At 39.4% G+C, this 20,221-nt stretch overlaps 1 protein-coding gene across 4 annotated transcripts in view; it reads left to right on the top strand.

Annotated features, from left to right (window-relative positions):
* The window catches only part of cd276 (CD276 molecule), a 69,028-nt gene that overhangs the window by 29,035 nt on the left and 19,772 nt on the right, over window positions 1-20,221 (top strand). For 3 of the 4 annotated variants that reach the window (XM_031746560.2, XM_031746562.2, XM_031746561.2), the window contains one exon: window positions 18,077-18,214. The exons of the other annotated variant lie outside the window; for it this stretch is intronic. In XM_031746560.2, the coding sequence (XP_031602420.1) occupies window positions 18,077-18,214 (138 nt within the window). The remainder of the gene's footprint in view (window positions 1-18,076; window positions 18,215-20,221) is intronic. 4 annotated transcript variants of the gene reach the window in all.

Raw genomic sequence — 20,221 nt, 5'->3', positions numbered from 1 at the left:
ATTATTATTATCATTATTATCTTTTGTGTCTTTTATCTATTTATGTTGTGTTTTATGTGTTTTTGCAGCATTTTTCTCATTGTTGGCACTTTCTTAAGTTGCAGTTAATTTGGCCTCTCAGGGCCACTGTAGATTTGATAGAGTTACAGCCATTTACTTTATTTCAAGCAGTTCAAAGAATACTAATGCATTAACTGTTTGTTAATTATAACCATTTTTATATATTTCATATTTATATATTGCAGCTCAAAAGTAATTTTGACAAATTAACATCATTTTGTATACAAGGATTTACCACTAAATAAAAAGTTTCTGTCAGTCAGTGACTGCCTGAAACCTGCAACCCATGGCCGTCACCAAATGCTGCAACACTTAAATAAAATTAACTCCAGATCTTTTATGTGCATCATTTGTGATGAAAAAGCAGGTCTTACCTGGCCATGATGTGATTTTCCAATTATTTTTAAGCCTTTTGTATATTTATAAAACATACAGACCTTGCAACATGTATGTTGGAACAACTGAGTTGTTTCCTAAGTGTGTATTTAGTTTGTGATTATTTTGCCCATGCCCATAAATCTGATGAAGGTCAAATGGACGGAAACACAATTTAATAAATATACAAATATATACACCAGCAGTAACTGAGACATTTTTTATGACGTTTTCTTTCATTAACTCACCTGTATCACATTCAGTTGTGCAGAGATTTTGTATCAGTGATATTACATTTCATATTATAGGATGTTGTTTATATACCTGCTAAAATACATTACAAGCAGGCTGATGACTGATGTCCTTGGAATTCTTTATTCCACCAATTCTGTGTAAAGTTATTTGACATAAAGTGATGACACTGTTGACCAGATAATGTAAATGTTTATAGGTATGAAATATGTGCTGCTTCACCAACTATGACTTACTTCCAGAGATGAAAGTAAGTGTGTCCTGTTTTGTATTGTGAACCATGAGAAGAATTAGTGCCGGTACTCCAAAGCAGGAAAAGAAGCTGTCAAGGTTACAGAGTAAAATAGGATTCAAGTTGTAATCCTGAACATTGTAAACCTGCCACTGATTCTTCAACAGTGTCTTAAAATGTTTTCCCTGTATTTCCTTGTTATTTATCATGTGCTTCAAAGCAAGGGACAGACAACCTCAAAGACGACAGCGGTGTGCTTTGTAATGGATTCAAATATGATTTTTTAAAAAGGGGAAAACAAAGGACAAACTCATTTTAACATTCGCTTCAAGGTCTTTCTGTCGTTTAGGTGCAGTGATGGTGGGAGCCTTGTTCACTGAGTTCAGGTTACATACATTTGGTTTGCAGATATAATCTGTCAAGTAGCACGACTAATAGATAAGAAACTAATTTGTTCCTGTTGCGATTGTGCTTCTGAATAACATGATGCAATTTTTTAAATTAATTTTTTATTTTGTTTTGTTTTGGGGTTTTTTTTGCATAAATTGTCTGTGTGTAGACGGTCAATGATGATTGTATTTGCTGCTGGCTGTTCAACAAATTGCCTAAAGAGGGTTAAAAAGATTATCTTGACCTTGACCTATAAAGATGTATTCTGTAACTGAAAAAAGAAGACTACAATCAAAAACTAAGTCCTGGTAGAAGTAATCATCATCCATTCTGTAGTACATGTGCCATCAAACCAGGTATACAGAATACATTGGATGCACTGTACCAACCTCATATAGTAGTTGTGACTCAATCCTTTCTCAGTGTTTTTGCACATCCCTGGGCAATTTATATATGAAGGTTCACCTGTAATTATAATTAAGCCCTAGTGTAAGTGAATCTTGTCAGACTGTTTGAAAACTTGCACCTATGGTTCTCAAGACATTCATTGTTCTACAGAAAGAACATTGTCTCAAAGTCATGCCCCAACTGAGTTTGTTTTTATTTATTAAGAAAATGCTTGCTTAGCATAGCTGCTGTTTATAGCAGTGACCTGGTTCACATAGTCACACCTGGGAATGACCAGTGTTCTCATATGCCAGTAACTGAGCTGGGATGAGCTTTAGGAGATAATACAGTGCTCAAGGACAGTTAAACATACTTCTATGTTTTCTAACTTTTAAAAAATGAGCAAAACTTATTTATTCATTATTTATTCACAAAACTGTTTATTCATTTTCATTTTTTCTTTCATCATTGTCGCCCTTTTCCTTGTCTTCTTTTCTATCTGTTGATAGAAAAAAGGGATTCATTGACATGTTAATTATGATCCGTCAGTGTCAGATTTAATCTGGTTTGACTCTGACTTTTTCAGAACTTACTTCAGTTGTTCTGTGCCCCCAGTGTAGATATTCTAAGGTGAATGAGAGAATAATTGTCCTCATTTGTGCATAAGAAGGCATTGTTTAGTTATAATATATTCGTTTTGTGGAAAGGCCACCCTTGTGGGACATTAGTATGAACATATTGTCCCTGACTCGTTTCTCAGCCAGAGGCTGAGCATTTTCTCAGGCTAAATAACTTAGCTACACACAAGTTGTGAGACTGTGATTAGCTAAATTCCACTGAGAGAGACAGATTTACAGAGCCATTTTTTCAGTCTGTCCAAGATACCGTATTTTAAAAGTGCTGGAAGGAGACAAAGTATATTTAAGCAATAAGCCATGAGAAGCTGAACTTGACAGTGATTTTGGAACCGCTTAAAGGCATTGTTAGAGACTCTTCTAAAAGAACTGTCAAAGCAAAGCCTGGAGTAGCTTTTTGCTTTTGTCAAATGACTGCAGTAAAGAAAGAATGTAAGTGTGCCAAAATGTTATATTTTAATGTAATTTTTGTCATAAATAATGACACTCTTACCAATGTGAGTGCCGACTTTTGGCTACAAAGTATTTTACAAGAACTTCAAACACAGTCAATAAAAAGCAAATGAAGGGACTGTTTTATGATTTAGACTCAATAAATGGCTAGATTTTCTAAGACGAACTATATTGATTTAGAAGAGCCCTTAATGGACATGGTGAAGCTGTTTTACTGTTTAACAGCCTAAAATATTTGAATTGTTTTCTTTTAATCATTTCCTGCCAGCTTCCACACTGCTATTATTATTTATTCTTTAAGCTATTTATTGCTGAGTTATTACATAAATGCCAGTGTGAAGCAAAAGTATGTTTATAATGCAAGGTAAGTTAAAGGGAAGAACTACGCACTAAATAATATAGACCTATTCGTGTTTGGCTTGAGACCAGGTGTCCTTTTTAATCCTCAGACATAAACGGCTGGCGAGGTATTATCATCACCCTGGTGGTATGGCGGGCTAGTGTCATGAACATCCAAGACTGTGAATGCGATAACTCGCAAACAAAGCGACACAGGATTTTGAAAGCTACTAAAACTCTTGGACAATCTCAGTGACCTTGAACCTCTGACCTTGACCAAGGTCGGGTTTTCTGAAAATCTTGTGAATGTGATAACTCATGAAACAAGTTGCCATAGGTCATAGGTGCATGTGTAATAATCTCAAACAAGTTTAAATCCCAGTGACGTCAACATCAAGGTCAAGGTCAGAGGTCGAGTTTGACAAAAATCACAGAGGAAATTTTAAATTTGTACATGTAAATGGAGAGTCCTCTTCAGACACTAAGGTCAATTATGGAGTTCCACAGGGTTCAGTGCTAGGACCAATTCTATTTACATTATACATGCTTCCCCTAGGCAACATCATTAGAAGACATAGCATAAATTTTCACTGCTATGCAGATGACACGCAGCTCTATCTATCCATGAAGCCAGGTAACACACACCAATTAGTTAAACTGCAGGAATGTCTTAAAGACATAAAGACCTGGATGGCCGCTAACTTTCTGCTTCTTAATTCAGATAAAACTGAGGTTATTGTACTCGGCCCTGAAAATCTTAGAAATATGGTATCTAAGCAGATTCTTACTCTGGATGGCATTACCTTGGCCTCCAGTAACACTGTGAGAAACCTTGAGTCATTTTTGACCAGGACATGTCCTTCAACGCACATATTAAACAAATATGTAAGACTGCTTTCTTCCATTTGCGCAACATCTCTAAAATTAGAAATATCCTGTCTCAGAGTGATGCTGAAAAACTAGTTCATGCATTTATTACTTCCAGGCTGGACTACTGTAATTCACTATTATCAGGATGTCCTAAAACTCCCTGAAAAGTCTTCAGCTAATCCAAAATGCTGCAGCAAGAGTACTGACAGGGACTAGAAAGAGAGAGCATATCTCTCCTGTTTTGGCTTCCTTCATTGGCTTCCTGTTAAATCCAGAATTGAATTCAAAATCCTGCTCCTCACATACAAGGTCTTAAATAATCAGGCCCCATCTTATCTTAATGACCTTGTAGTACCATATCACCCTATTAGAGCACTTCGCTCTTGCACTGCAGGCTTACTTGTTGTTCCTAGAGTATTTAAAAGTAGAATGGGAGGCAGAGCCTTCAGTTTTCAGGCCCCTCTTCTGTGGAACCAACTTCCAGTTTGGATTCGGGAGACAGACACTATCTCTACTTTCAAGATTAGGCTTAAAACTTTCCTTTTGCTAAAGCATATAGTTAGGGCTGGACCAGGTGACCCTGAATCCTCCCTTAGTTATGCTGCAATAGACGTGGCTGCCGGGATTCCCATGATGCATTGAGTTTTTCCTTCCAGTCACCTTTCTCACTCACTATGTGCTAATAGACCTCTCTGCATCGAATCATATCTGTTATTAATCTCTGTCTCTCTTCCACAGCATGTCTTTCATCCTGTTTTCCTTCTTTCACCCCAACCGGTCGCAGCAGATGGCCGCCTCCCTGAGCCTGGTTCTGCCGGAGGTTTCTTCCTGTTAAAGGGAGTTTTTCCTTCCCACTGTCGCCAAAGTGCTTGCTCATAGGGGTCATATGATTGTTGGGTTTTTCTCTGTATTTATTATTGTGCGATCTACTGTACAATATAAAGCGCCTTGAGGCGACTTTTGTTGTGATTTGGCGCTATATAAATAAAATTGAATTGAATTGAATATAGGTGCATCTATTATGAAGCTGAATGTGCAACTGAGCAACGGGAAGATGCGCAGCAAAGGACCTGGGCTGCATTCAAACCCTCTGTAATAGCATTACACAGAGGCCACGTGCTCCCTCCAAGACTGGGTGTCCTCTTTGCTGTCTGCTTTAACTAGTGGATGTTGAATAAATAAATATGTTGTTGTTCCTTTGAGGACACATGGGTTTAAAAAAAAATGTTAATGTTTAAAATGTGCCTTGATAGAATTCCTGAAATATGACAAAGTATCCCTCATAGCACCAGTGGTGTCATATATGTAGTACTCAGTAGCTAAATCTGACCTTTGACTTGCCTAAAAGCAACAACATTTGTTATATTTTTTCTAAACTAGGTAAAATGAAGTTTAATCACTGAAGGAATTTTGGTTGTTTTCATGAGATAAATGAATAACACAAATAAGCTGACCTGCATCAGCATCCGAGTCCAGCCTAGCTCGAGTGCTTTGAGAATATTCATCTGTCTCTTCAGTAACCACCAAAGACTGCAGCAGAGGAAAATGAGAAATGCTGTTTTATAATGAGAGCCCTAGGCAGAGACATACAGAGACATGTCTTTAAAAAAATCTATCATTATATATTCTCCTAGTAATACTGCAGTGGGAGAAGCATACTAAGAAGTTGTGCTCTTTGAAGAGGTCCAGGCAGTGCTTTAATGTTTTGGATAGAGCTTACGTTGCTTTGTGATACAGGGTTAAGCTTACATCCTGTCATTTTTTATTCAGAGATGTTGTCATGTAAGCAGAAACCGTTCCTGTTGGTTTGAACTATGGCTTTGTTTCATCATAAACAAACATTGATACTTTAAAATCTCTGCCTTACTTTTTCAAAGTCTAACCAGAGGATGCTAGACAGAATCAATGATGACTGAGTGAAAGTTTTCCAAGTGATAAAGCATTTTTTTTTCTTTCTTTTTTAGAACTTGAGCACACTAGATACAGGATGTAGTGTTCTACAGCTTCTTAACAGTCTAAAGAGACGAAAATCAAATGTGAAAAACTATTACAAAACTAGTGCAGCTACTGGGTATGTTTCTGGCATGAACACTTCGAATGGATGGTTCAATAAGTGTCATGTTGAAGTTCATATACTGAATTATATTTCTCTCCCACTTTGCACTATACTGATGCAACACAGGAGTTGTTTCAGCAATAGGTGTGCACTTTACAGAGTGTCTGCAGAGGGTTTCAGGCTGCAGCTTGTTCTCGGAGCAGTGAGCCGCAGGAATGAGCATCAGGAATCTGGAAATATGGCTCATCCACCGTGGAACTTTGACATTTCAGTATTTTGAAATGGAATATTTAATTTTTGTCTATGTGTCACGTATTATGTGCGCAGACGTTCTTGTTATGGTTCCATCTGTTCACTTAATCATCGCTTTAAGTGTTTGTTTTTTTTCAGTGTATATAAATATACAGAGAAAAACATTTCAAGCAAGTTATGTATGCTTAAAGCTGCAGTAAAACATGTTTTCATAGTTACAGTGGATTAAATTTAATTATTGGAAAAGGTACTGTTACGGCCGGTCTAGGAAACCCGACCGCAACAGGAAGAGTGATCCATCCCCTGCTCGACCCCAAGCAGCACATCACACCATAATTAAAACATGAAATAGTTTATTTACAAACACGAAACGAAAAATGGGTTCAAAGGAGTCACTCGGGCTTCGGGGTGGACCCACGCCAAAATAACAAACAAAAGGGGAAACTAACTCAGAGGAGCGATTGCTTACCTAGCCCCAAAGAAACATCACTTACCTCCCTGACTAACTAAACATGAGAAAACTGTACCCAACTGAAAAGGCGATCCACCCCTACTTCCTCCTGGACCAGCAAAGCAACACAGGGCATGTCGCAGCCCCAGCCGGTTGGGGTAAAACCGAGGATGGATAATTGCCGTCCTCAACCGCGCCGTCTTATACTCCGCCTCCAGAGCAGCATCCAGTCCTGGTGTACCATCTTCGGGATCCACCACTCCTGGACGCGCACCTGCACACTCACATTTGCATGTCATAAACCCAACCCACAACGGCAGCCGTAACAGGTACCATGTGATAAGAAGGCATGTTTGATTTGGTTTTATGGTCTGTTTTAGCTTAACGTCATAACTGCCATTAAAATTTTAGCTGGTGTTTTAAAAAAAAAAAAAAAAAAAAAAAGAAAAAAAAGTAGCTCATTCTGATGTGTCCTAAGACGCCATTTCCAAAACATAAAATATGCATAAAATATCCCTAAAAATGTAATGTAATTTTTTTTTTAACTTTTTCAATTCCTTATTCATATAATTGAAAATCGTACAAAGAAAACATGTTGATTTTTATCACTTTTCAAACTACGTATAGTCATTTGGATTTCATTTTAAACAGAGTTTATTATAATCTTAATTGTAGTCATAATTCTTCTTGTATATCAGGCACACAGGCATAAAAAAAGAGAGGCTTATACATTTTCAGAGGCTTGAAAGTAATCGGACAAGCTAACATAATTTTAAATATGATTGTTTTTAATACTTGGATGAAAATCCTCTACAGTTAGTGACTGCCTGTAGTATATAAACATAAACACAAACAAATGCTGTGTTTCCTCCCTTGGGATACTCTGCCAGGTCTTTTCTACAGATGCCTTCAGTTTCTGTTTGTTTGGCAGTCTCTCTGGCTTCATCTTATCTTCAGTAACTAAAGCGTACCCTTTGTTGGGTTGAGATCAGGTGACTTGGCTGATGAAGAATGTGGCATTTCTTTGCTTTGAGAAGCTCTTGAGTTGTTTTTGCAGTATGCTTTGGGTTGTTATCTATTTGTGCTGTGAAACACTGTGCAGAGAGAATATGTTCATCCTCCTACTTCTATCAGCATTCACATCATCATCAAACGCTACCGATTTGGTTTCACTGGTGGCCATGTATGCCCATGCCGTAGAGTTGCTTCCACTATGTTTGATAGTTCTATTAAACGTGCTGGTAGCTTTTCCTTTCCTCCTTCATACTTTCTGCTTCCCATTGTTTTGGTATAACCCTACTTTGTTGTAGACCCTCTGCATATCAGTTCAAAAATACATACCTCCAACAAAGTGCTCTTGACTTGGCTAGATGTTTTGAATGGATTTTTCTAAACAAAAGAAAGAATCTGCAGTCATACTCTATAGTTGTCTTTTGTGGCCTTTTTGTATCAGTGAGCTGGCCGGTGCATTCATTGTTTTTAAGAATGTACCAAAGTGACGATTCGGCCAGTCAGTTTTTGTTCTCTCTCAGATTTATTTTCATTTTTCAGCCTAATGATGACATCCTTCACTTGCATTAACATCTCTTTGTGCTTCATATTAAGAAAGCCAGTTAACAGCTACCAAATGCAAGTTCAGCACTTGGACTCAACCTCAAAACCTTTATTTGCTTGATTTGTCATGAAATAAGGAGGGAATTGGTCTCACATGTCAGTTAACTGCCCAAATAATTTTTGTTAAATCCCTTGAAGTAAAGCTCAATGCCTGAACCTCAAACACATCTTGATCGTTTGATTTAAATGTACTGTTGTGGGTGTACAGAGGCAAAATTTAATAAACCTTTCCACTGACCAATGATTAATGGACCTAACTGTATAATGTAAGTGGCTACGGCTTGTTGACCTGCCACTATATGGCTAAAAGAATAATATTGCTACCAAAGGAACAAGATTCAGCTCTGGTTTCTCTTAGTGTTTCAAACATGTTTGTGCTTGTTTTTTTGTATTTTTGTAAACGTAGCTTTTCTAATATTCCATTATCAACCAACCAGATACGCTGCTTTGGTGCCGATAGTTGTCACTAGTGATTATCTCCTACACATCCTCACCATCTTCAGAGACAGTGATTGTTTTATAGCTAATTAAAAATTTAGACAAGACAACATTGTAACCTGATTATTGCACTGACACTCAGGGGCTGAATCGTGAAGATGGCCTTGTGAAGAAATGAACCCCCCCCCCCAAAAAAAAGAAATCAATAGTCCACTCTGCCTCCAACATCTTAATGCCACTCTCAGAGGAGAGGGATGTGCGGAAGTGATGGACTCTCTGTCAGTTACTAGACATCAGAGGAGTTTTTAATTGAGGCCCCAGTGGGGCAGAGAGGGAGACAGGAAAAGCCGAGAAGAGCGTTAGCCTGGCCCGTGTTAGATGACGTGGGAAGGCCGTTTGTGAGACAGTGTTCACACACTTTTGTTCCTCTCCCATGCTAAGGCTGCACAGTATATTACAATTTTTATTATAGTACAGCACTGTGCAAAAGTCTTGAGCCCCCTCTCATTTCTTTGCTCTCAAGGGCATTGGCTGCTTTTTCACTGATTTTTAGTCCAGTCCTTGAACTTGACCATTTTCAAAGGAATTTGTTTTTGTTTGTTCGTTAAAGGACTTAATGATCCATAGGGTAATTGTTCAAGCATACAAAATGCACCTAACTTAACACTGTTATGTTTACACACAACGGATAACAAAAACTTATTTTAAATTATATTTCTAGGAACCTTGTTACTAAGAGCATGTCGAAAAAACACATCATTTGTTCCCATTTTCAAAGTCAAATCTACCAAAATGCCAAAGATAACTCAGTTTGATAGACATAAAGTAGTATTAATGAGGTAATCCCTTAAGAACTGTTAGCTGCAAACTAGGTAAATCTAGCCACTTTTCACTTGATCCATCTGCTGAAGCATCATCCGAAATGGTCTCGGTGGAAAGATTGCTGTCAAGAATCGGTCAGGAGAGAGGCAAAACAATGAGTGCCTACAGCCATTTGTATGACATGGTGCAGGGGCTGTGACAGTTCAGGGCTGATTTTTGTGTTTGGGATTTTATTAAAATTGATAAAAACTGCCATTAAATTTTTGTTCAACTTTGCAGTAGCATGTGGAAAACATCTAATTGGCGACGACATCATGTTTCAGTGTGACAGTGATCTCAAACACTCAAACTGCAGTAAAAGCATATCTGGACAGAAAAACACACAATGGAGCGCTGTCATAGATTGGCCTCCCCAGAACCTGAACCTCAACATATTGAAGCAGCTGTGGTCTCTGTTTGCACAGAACTGTATACCTTTTTAATAGTTCATATTTTTAATTGAATAGGTTTCAAATGCAGTGTAGACAATGTGCACAGAATTGATTGTATCAATTTATTAGCTAAAGTTTAACTTATCATCACATTAAATGTTGTTCTAGTTTACAGTAGTTGTGGAGGTTAGCTCCATGCTGGTTAAAATTAAGAGCTCATCGCATCCTGTAGCCAATAGAGTGTGTGTGTGTGTGTGTGTGTGTGTGTGTGTGTGTGTGTGTGTGTGTGTGTGTGTGTGTGTGTGTGTGTGTGTGTGTGTGTGTGTGTGTGTGTCCATGCAGTGTGCTTCACAAAACCTCTGGTTTGGGATTTCATTTTGGGCAAAAGGCTTGCAAGTGTGTTTCATGTACCATGAATCCTGTTTTTTCACCATGTCCTTCCATGGCTGACTTGTCTTATCATTAGGACAGGGACTCGGCCAGCAGTGTCTTGTGCCTTGGTTTTTCTTTTTACACCAGTGCAAGGGTTGTTCATGTCACAGCTGGGTCACATTCTCAAACATCCCTCACACTTGCTGACATGCTACCTCATGGTTTGCGTCTCTCTATTAAGCCGTCTGAATCCGTTTCTTCACCCACCATTTTCTTTGCATACAAATGTTCATTTGTTTTAGTGTAAAATGGAAGTGTATGCTTACTGGTTAACATCCAGTAAGCCATTTAAGATGCTCACTGTGCTCTTTGATGTGACATTTAAATTCCATTCTGCACCAGAATAAATAAGTGTATCCAAATCCACATCAGATTGTATCTTTACCGGTCTGAAGTTTATTCTGGTTATACTGCGCACCTCTACCCCAGGCCATTGTTTATATATGCCAGCACAGAGCTATTACACATACTCGCACCTCTCTGTCTGTAACGTACCCTCTGCCTTACTAACACGACAGCCGTGCAGTTGGCTCTGAGCTGTATATTCAGTTAATTAGCCACTCTACTGGGTATGGGATTACCTTCAGCTGTAAAGATGAGAAAATTCACGCTAACCTTGCCCCTGGCATATCTGAGCAAGACTTGAAATCATTTCTTTGTAAATACCTGTGACTTAGTTTCCCCATGCTTTTCCCATCAGACAGTTCAGTAACATTCATTGTACTTTTGGTTATGTGTACTGTGGTAAAACTCAAAAAAATTCTAACAGTTATGAATCTACCTTTTTCTCCTTTTGTTTATATGTTATTGCCATTTTTTAAATCCATGTCACATTGCTCTGTGCTTAGAGTTGTTTGTTGTGGGGTTTTTTACTTAAAAACAGAACTGTATAAAATTAGCCCATCTAACTAAAGACTTAAACCACCTGCGCAAGCTTAAGTGTTCAATACAGCAAATACAATGTTGCCAAGATGTTGACCAAGTTCATTTTGATTCTTTGGCTAACCTTGTTTCCCACACAACCCACAGATGGTATAAAACATGGATATCGCTTCTGGGTCAGAAAAATGAAGCCAGTTCAGCCGAAAGATTTTCATTCTGTCTGAAGGCCACCAGATGGCAATAGCTATGGTTGCAAAGAGACTTTTTGCATTATAGAAGTCTTTCAGAAAACAGCTTTCTGCAAACACTTTGGTCGTGAGTTTATGGGTTACTCACTCTTTCTCGGTCACAATGAATAAAAACGTTAAGCATTTTTAATAAGTCTGTCTCACACTATGCTTCAAATTGAATGGTTTTATGTGCACTGGCTAATAGGTTGTCTGCCAAAACCTATTAGCCAATCAGCATGCAGATTTACAGTCAGAGCCCCCTCTTCGTTACCATGTCCACCTTTTTGCAACCGAGATGTCGATACAGAATTGTTTGAGGCTTCAAAACATGACTTCAGAAACCAGTGGGTCATGTTACAGTTGCTATATCCATCTTTTATACTCTGCATTCAGTTCAGTTTTATTTATATAGCACCAAATCACAGCAAGTTGCTGCAAGGCACCTTATATTGTAAGGTAAAAACGCCACCTATATTAATACAGAGAAAACCCCAACAATCAGACAACCCCCCATGAGCAAGCACTTGGTGACAGTAGGAAGGAAAAATTCCCTTTTAACAGGAAGAAATCTCTGGCAGAACCAGGCTGAGGGAGGGGCAGCCATCTGCTGTGGCAAGTAGGGGGCGAGGGGAGGGAGATGAGACAAAAGACACACTGTGGAAATGCAGAGTGGTGTATAAACACAAAGAGAGGGGAAAAAGGTGAATTCATACTATTAATTTAGTTTTTCATTCATACTGCTACACTGACTTGTTTCATATGCAAAAGCTGCGATCATCCAAATCCATCTCTGGCTCTGACCTGCCAAATGAAACTCAAGTGCACTCCATCTCCATGTCTCATTGTAACCTCTCTGTGCTGTGCGACTGTTGAGTGGCAGGGAATATTCACCTGTGGATCAATCAGATTAAAGTCTGACTCATTTTATGAGGGAGGTAACCTTAGCACACCATCTCATCATTCTAAATCCATAGCACTGCATTATAGGCAGACTACCTCCGCACTTTGAGCCAACCTTCCACTGGAGAAAGGTCAGAAGCAGCCTGACATGTCTGAGAGATAGCTTACGAGTTGAGAGTAGACTAATACCACAGAGTTCATTGTGATTCAAGCCCAGTCCAGCATTCACGCAGTCACAGCCTCAGTCTCTGCTTGCTTATGAAGCAAAAACTAATTCATCCAATTGTTTTTTCACCTACTCAGGTCACTTGGTCACTCCCCCGCTTACCCCCATCGCTTCAACCTTCACTGACTCACTAACTCATCCACTTTGCTCTCCTGCATACTTTCCACTACTTTCTGCACCACCACCAGATGGCTTTTATAGTTCTCCCGCTGAGAAAAAAAGAGGGCTGTTAGAATCTTTATTCCTATAAATGCAGAGCCATTATTTTGTTTTAATGTGCACGTCTGCACATCATACACTCCTGCTTGCCTCAAACCCATAGCGTCAGGGGAAGGGCAATAATGTCAGACAAATTGTGTAAGTAAATGGGCGCTAGGTCGTCCTAGAGATGAGCACATTGCCTCTCTGCATGCCAATATGACAGTGAGGTAGCATCTCACTGAAAAGCTATTTATTGAAATGCAAAAAAGAGCAAAGGCTCCGAGCGAAGATGCTGACAGGACAAAAACCTGTCGCCATCCATCTCAGTTTGCCAAGTTTTCCCTCTACAAGTCAGCTCCTTGTCCTCTCTTGGTGAGGAGAGGTGTTCCTAGAAATATTGCAAGAACAGCTGGTGTGCCTGTGCGGTCACAAGATTTTCAAGCTGGGGCTGAATGGGGAGGGTTCTGGGGTTTTGATGGACACCTTCGAGGTTGATAATAAAGGCTCATAATTGAAACTGAAGCTGAAACAAATTCAAAGTCATTCGTTCAATGTAATCCTAATATTCATGCTCATGTTTTTCATTCTGGTTAATCCGTGTCCTCTGACACTGAGGCCATCTTTCCATTAGCACAGTTGTTATTGTTTCTGCCAATCTTTTCTTCCGTGGTCAGGTTGTGTTACGCAGAAAGTGCATGAAAAAAGTTGAAATCATCAATGCCTGTGCATCTATTTGCACTTTCTGAGGTAGTGTATGTATATCAATCACTTCACTAGTTTACGGTGAGCATGATTTAATTCTGAGCTCCTGTTTTGTCTCATTGAGTTTTATATCTCATTCACTTTACTTTGTCTTCCCTCTCTTACTGTATTGTCAGAATAAATGTCTTTATCTCTACCTTATGACTCATTGTTAGAAAGCTATATAAGCCTGTTTCTAGTACTGGGCTTAGCTGTGCCTCTGTGGTCTCCAGGGCTGTATAGGCCCTCTAGCAGGGCTGGGCTCTGCTGCTGCTCAACCCTTGGGCTAGCCCCTAGTCCAGCTTGCTTTTCTGTGATCAACTCTCCTCTGTAACAGGTGCCCTTTCTCTCTACCTCCATCTTCACAACCAGCCAGGAAAAGGCCAAGTTGTTCATCCTGACAATGAAAGAAAAACCTAATTGACTCTTCCTCTCCTCTTCCTCATCCGTCCAGCTTGTCTACAATGAGCCTTGAGGCTCTTTTTAGCCTGAAGCCATCCTTCCGTCAAGAGACATTATTCTCCTTTGGTCACAGCTTAAGAGGCAAGGTGTCTTCTAGGAAGGTAAAACTGGGGTGACAGTTGGAGAGGAAGCAGCTTTGATCTCGACCGCCTTCACGTTGCAGAACCAAGATGACAGGCAAGGGAGTCTTAGGAGCACTTTATTCCACCAGAGGTGCTGGAGAGAAAACACTCAGGCTTGTAAAAATGCCTGCAAATCTCGGCTCTCACATTTACTGAAGCCCAAACAATACCTAAGCTGGGCCCTTGCGAGTCCTCTATAGTGTCTTCTAGAGACTAAGGGAGCCTCTTTTCTCCCTGGCGTTGCGCCCTATGTTAGAGGCTCCATATGGAGGTGGTATTTTATCATTCTCTTACCTGCCCCCATTAAATATCTATTTTTATCTTAGTAGGCTCCTGTGGTCTTCTACAGTCCACAAAACACCTACGGTGATGCACCCCCTTGTATAATAAGTATTACTTCAGGATAAGCCCTGGGTTAGGTGTGGTTGTTATAACATATAAAAATACTGCAAAAATTGATTGATGGTATAATTGTAGCAGCCTTCCATTATGAGGCTTTTTTTTGAGAAATTTGATTGTGCTCATAAAAAAATCTGCAAGGAAACAACATAGTGTGTTATATCCATGTGCAGCGTAATAGAAAATGACCACTTTATAGCTTCTGCACCTGCCTTATATTTTACATATATATAGCTTCACACCAACACTTTGAGTAAAGTCACAACATAATCAGTAAGCTATGATATTGCACTGGTGTCACTACTGCCATGTCCTCACAATCTGTTTATCAGTAATGTACACAAAATATGTGATCTCTACATGAGCTGTGGATTATGTCCCTTCCTAGTGGCCACATCACAAGATAGAAATATCTAATAAACGAGTAACCAGAGGCTGCTGGTTTGGAATCACATGCCGCAAGCAAGGAAAATTCCTCAGAATTCAAATTGAGATTTCTGTTGATCTTCTTTCATATATGAGGTATGCTCAATGCCATTTTTGGAAGACTAAATATTATTTCAGGATAAAATGTATTACTGTTACGCAAGACCAAATTCATAAATGCTGTAAAGTTTAAGTTTAGCTAAAAGTATCTAGATTGTTACTATGCTTCCAGTCCTTTATGTGCCAATATGACAACAAAAAAAGATCTACTCTGTAGATAACATGATTTTATGTGTGCTCACAGTGCACATGATATTAATTTCATGTTTACTGGTAACACAACGCTTTGTGTTGGCATCAGCAAACGTGGAAGGATAATAAATACAGACAAGGAACCCTGATGAGAGTTTGGCATTTAGGTCTGTTATTATCATTGTCTGTCTCTATCAAATCAAATCAGCTTAATGTTAGGCACACATTACACTTCCAACAGTGTTGAGTACAAAGTTGGCTTGAAATTTCTAATTGATTCTTCTAACAGACAACTTTTGAAGTGTGTATTCTGATTAGTGCTACACATTAACAGCATTGAGAAAATGCCAAGTGTATCAGTTAAGTTTGTCCTCTGTCTGCAGGCTCCAGGTAATGTGACAGTGCAGCCCAGAGCACTCCATCCTTACCCTTGCACAGAGGGAGTAGGGAAAAAGGGGAAAGAGAGGATAGGTAAACAGAGCCATTAGAGACAAATCTATTTCTGAAGAAAACAAAATCACATCATCAAACAAGAGAAAAAGAAAAATATGATCCTGCAGCCCTTTGGGCCCCAGCGTTGCAATGATAGCCGACTATGGCATTTGTCTTTATCAGCCTGCCTTGAGGGAGGAAAAGCATGGTGGGGAAGGTATGAGAATAAAAAGAGAATGAGAGACCATGGAAACAAAGAGCACTGCACCTTCTTTACTCACCACAAAAAGCTAGACACATTTGTTACCTTTTTTTGCAATCACAACACGTGAACAGCTCTTGTACGATTAGTTCTTTCATACATGTGTTCGTTCCTGGTACGAAGTGGCTTTTGGATGGTCATTCTTTAAATATAGCAGAGCGAAGGGCTCAGTGGACAGCGGTCCACAGCATCATCACTCATGGCTAGCCTGGGGAGGCTTACACAGCTTCATCATAATGACAAGATTGACTTTCCAGATTTTATCCTTTCTCTGACATTTCGCTCTTTATTCTGCTCTGTAGTTGCAGCACCAAGGAGTCTTTATAATGCCTTTTGTATTGAGAGACACTCTCGAAATGGATATAAACAGCTAAACAGGCCATGGCAACCTTAAAATTACAGTATAATCTTAACATACGTTTTTGTATGCAATTCTGCTCCCTTAATTTAGAAATATATCAAAGCGTGAATCTTTTTAAAAAAATTTTAACATCGAGCAGAAATAACAAGACCAGGATTATGGATCTGTGAGGTTGTAAGTGCAGCAGTGCACTGTGTTAGATGCTAACATCAGCATGCTAATATGTTTACAGTGAAGATGAATAGTCATTTTGCAGGGGGGTTTTTGTCAATAAAACAAAATGTTGTACAAAGTGAGAATTTGATGTGATTGTGGCATTCAGGGAAGAGTTCAAGGATGAATAGGTATACAGACTTTTAAAGAGATCCCTCCAGTTATTGTTGTAAAACGTCAACTGGCCTCCTTCCTGAAGTCATTAGGAGTAATTTTTGTGCAATAAATGCTACACCAATCCATCTAATAATATGGTAAGCCAGCAAACTGACCAAATAATGTTGCCATATCAAATAAATGTATTTTTTAATATCAAGTACACTTGTTTTACAGGATCATGTTTTTTTGTTTTGTTTTGTTTTGGTGTTTACTTTTTTAATGGATTTCCTTCGGAGATTAAATGCTGGTATTAGCCTTCCATTTTGGCTGGTTTATATTTTAGCTTGCCTGTCTTCATTCTGATGCCAAGTCTTTACAGATGCTTCATCATTGCGTTTGTCCAATGCCAGTCATTTTTCAGCATTTGTTTTCTTTCTTTCTTTTTTTTAGCCCAGAGTGGGCATTCTCTGAAGGAGGCTTGTTTGTGCTACAGCCAGGCTCGCAGCTATTTAGTGGCTCTGCTGTTTCCTTCTCCCTCTGTTCAGTTTGAATACCCCAGGGAAATTTGGCTGTGTCTGATATCTTTTTTTTTTTGTCCCGTTGACCAGTTTTTTATTTGTCCTCATCAGTTTCCAGTTAGCCAGGATACTGTCACCAATTTTGATGGATAATTTCTGCAAAGTGAGGTGAAGTGAAAGCATTTTATGGTTAGAAACCTGTATTTAACATATGAGCATATGTATAGCAAAAAAAACCAAAACAAACATGAACTAAATTTTGACAACTACAATTGAGAATCTTCTGGCTTGTTGTACATCTCAAAACTCAGAACTAGTCATTGACTGGGTACATCAGGAAGTTATAGAGTATTAAAATCATCAAAACTTGTCACATCTGACCAATGTGTAGCAGAAGGTAGGGAGTGGGATAGTTAGTGCCAGCAACCTCTGAAAGCTGTTTGAAACGACAGCACAGTCTTGTGTGACTGGTAAACTATGTGCCATCTGGACTCAATTGAAAGGCTCAAGTGTCTTAATTGGACAGTAGTAAAGAAGCTCTTACTGTTCACATCAAGCAAATTTTCCCACTAATATCTATTTTCTCTGACAGTCCCAGTGTTTCTGAAAGTCAAACCTAATATGGAGTCAATGTGACAGTGTTGATGATGATGGCAATAATCATCATCTGTGTCATCATGTTTTGCTTTAGTACTTCTGCAGGCTTGGTAATTCAGATTCTTTATGGCAAGAAACTCTAACAGCAAAATTGTCAAATAGCACGATAATGGTGATGGATACAGCAGTGACAGTTGCACTCTTATTTTAGCACTGCAAGAGTGAATAATGAGGCTCTTTCTCCCACTGCCCTTTCTGCTTCAGGTCAGAACATTGCGTTCCCTCCGGTGGCTCTGTGGGTAACTGTTGGCCTGGCTGTATGTCTGCTGGTGCTGCTCATTGCCCTGGCTGCTGTCTGCCGCAGGAAGATCAAGGAGAGCTGCGAGGAGGCCAAGAGAGAAGGTGGGGGAAACGGAGAGGTGGCTGTGCACATGCAACACCAGTGTATATTCTCACATTTCATGGGTGATGACCTCTTGAAATTCTGTGTTGAGTCCTCTAGGTTGGATAAAAGAGTGTTTTAGGGCTGCCTTGCTTTCATTAGGAAATATGAAATATTAATCGTAGAGCAGTGGCAGCTTTTATCCCCCACAAAAAATAAAATAAAGTCATGATATTATGTCCTCTATTTTGATATTTTAGTTTTTGGACCATGTTTGCCTACTACATACATAATCCAAGGGCTTACTGAATAATGGATGTTAACCAGTGGTGCTCTCAAGCATTTTCAAGCCTTCTCAGGGCCTTCATTAAAATGTTGGATGATTCATTAAACTCTTCACATATTGGCCCAGTGGATGATGCAGTACTCCAATGTGTCGCCTAGATCACGTGGGAGGCACAATGAGAGTGAGGGAGATAGAGGAGAAAGCAGAGATGAGATGTTAACTGCTCAAGGAACTGTGAGAATCCAGAGGGAGTTCTGGTTAATGCATATAGGCAGGATCTCGGATGGTGGGACACATATCTTCAGCTGAGAGGAACATCATTACTAGGCTCTGGTAATTAGCGTTGCGGAATAGCCAAGGATCGCCGCAAGTGCACAGAGAAAAAGTTTTGAAATGAGATAGATAGTGCAAAGCCACCAGCTCTGCTGTAATGAGATCTGCTCAGAGTGGAGGAGACATTTAAATAAAGGTCAGCCAGTGTCTGCACCAAGGCCCAGAGGTTTAAAAATAAATATGGAAGTGACACAGACTCAGAGGAAAGAGTAAATAGCTCCATGGAACATATGAAATCAAATGAAATGGAAAGAGAAAAATATAATGCAGTTCCTCCCACGGGCAAAGGCCTCCTAGGGGTTGTGGGACCCTTTTCTTCAGTGGGCTGGAAGATGATCTGCTTGTCTCGCCTGCAGCCCTACCACTGAAGGCGGGATTGATTATGTGGTCATCCACTGCCCACCTTATTAAAATGTATTTTTCCAAGCACCGATCTGAAAAGTGGGAATGCTGACTTATTCACATATCATGCAAAGTTTTATACTCCTGATAAAGTGATACTCTGTGAATACAGATGTTGAGTGGCTTAAAATAGGATTGGTATGCATATATCCAGAGCTGTGGGGAGAATAGGAAGCAGGGATGTGCAACTTAATTGTGGTTGTCTTATCTTTTAATGGTATTCCCGGATATGGTCAGATTGAAGTTGACACTCCTTTTCACTGTGTCTGGGTATCGAGGGTGGAAGGGTCAGTAAAAGTGGAGAAGTGAGCAAGTCATTTTTCTTCCCTGTCATAATGTATGTGGGGCACTAGAATATGTATCATAACAGAGCTGAGCTGCTTGTGGTATTGCAGCTGGAAGTGAAAGCTCCCTTCCAGAGGCAGAGTTGCCTCAATGCCAGCACGACTCGGTCCTCTCCCATATTGTATTTTTCATTCATACTTCTCTTTGGCCTTCTTTACATAATTACAATGACTATGTGTCTGAGATATGCTAGCAGGGGCCACTGATCCATTTCTCTAAAGCTTAGTTTACATTCACATAAGCATGTGATTTAATCAAGCCTACACTTGGGATCATCTGTAAGGGACACGGGACAGAGCTCCCCCGTGTGAGAGATGAAAGTCAGAAGGGAGTCAGTGTTTTCCCTGTGGGGCTGTAGCACAGTGGTGCACATGTTTTACTGGGGTTAACGGTTAGGCACAAAAAACAGGAATACCCCATGCTAAAAAGCTTTCAAGCTTTTGAAATAACAAAATTATTTTGTTCCAGTTGTATGTAAAAAGCACGTTAAAACGGGCGTTCGTCTCTTACCAAAATACTAGCAAAATGGTTATTTTTTTAAATGGGCAAAATAGCTTGATTTTTGTCATCCAGCACTCATTTTCAAAGGGAGATTTAAAACCTTACCAGCACAAAACGCAGCTGCCATTAAGTCTTGTGTGTTTTAATATGCACAAAGGGT

Source organism: Oreochromis aureus, linkage group 1 (assembly GCF_013358895.1).
Source record: "Oreochromis aureus strain Israel breed Guangdong linkage group 1, ZZ_aureus, whole genome shotgun sequence".
In the NCBI taxonomy this organism is placed as follows: Eukaryota; Metazoa; Chordata; class Actinopteri; order Cichliformes; family Cichlidae; genus Oreochromis; species Oreochromis aureus.
The sequence above is the reverse complement of the archived record's forward strand: the minus strand, read 5'-3'. Positions and strand labels throughout refer to the sequence as shown.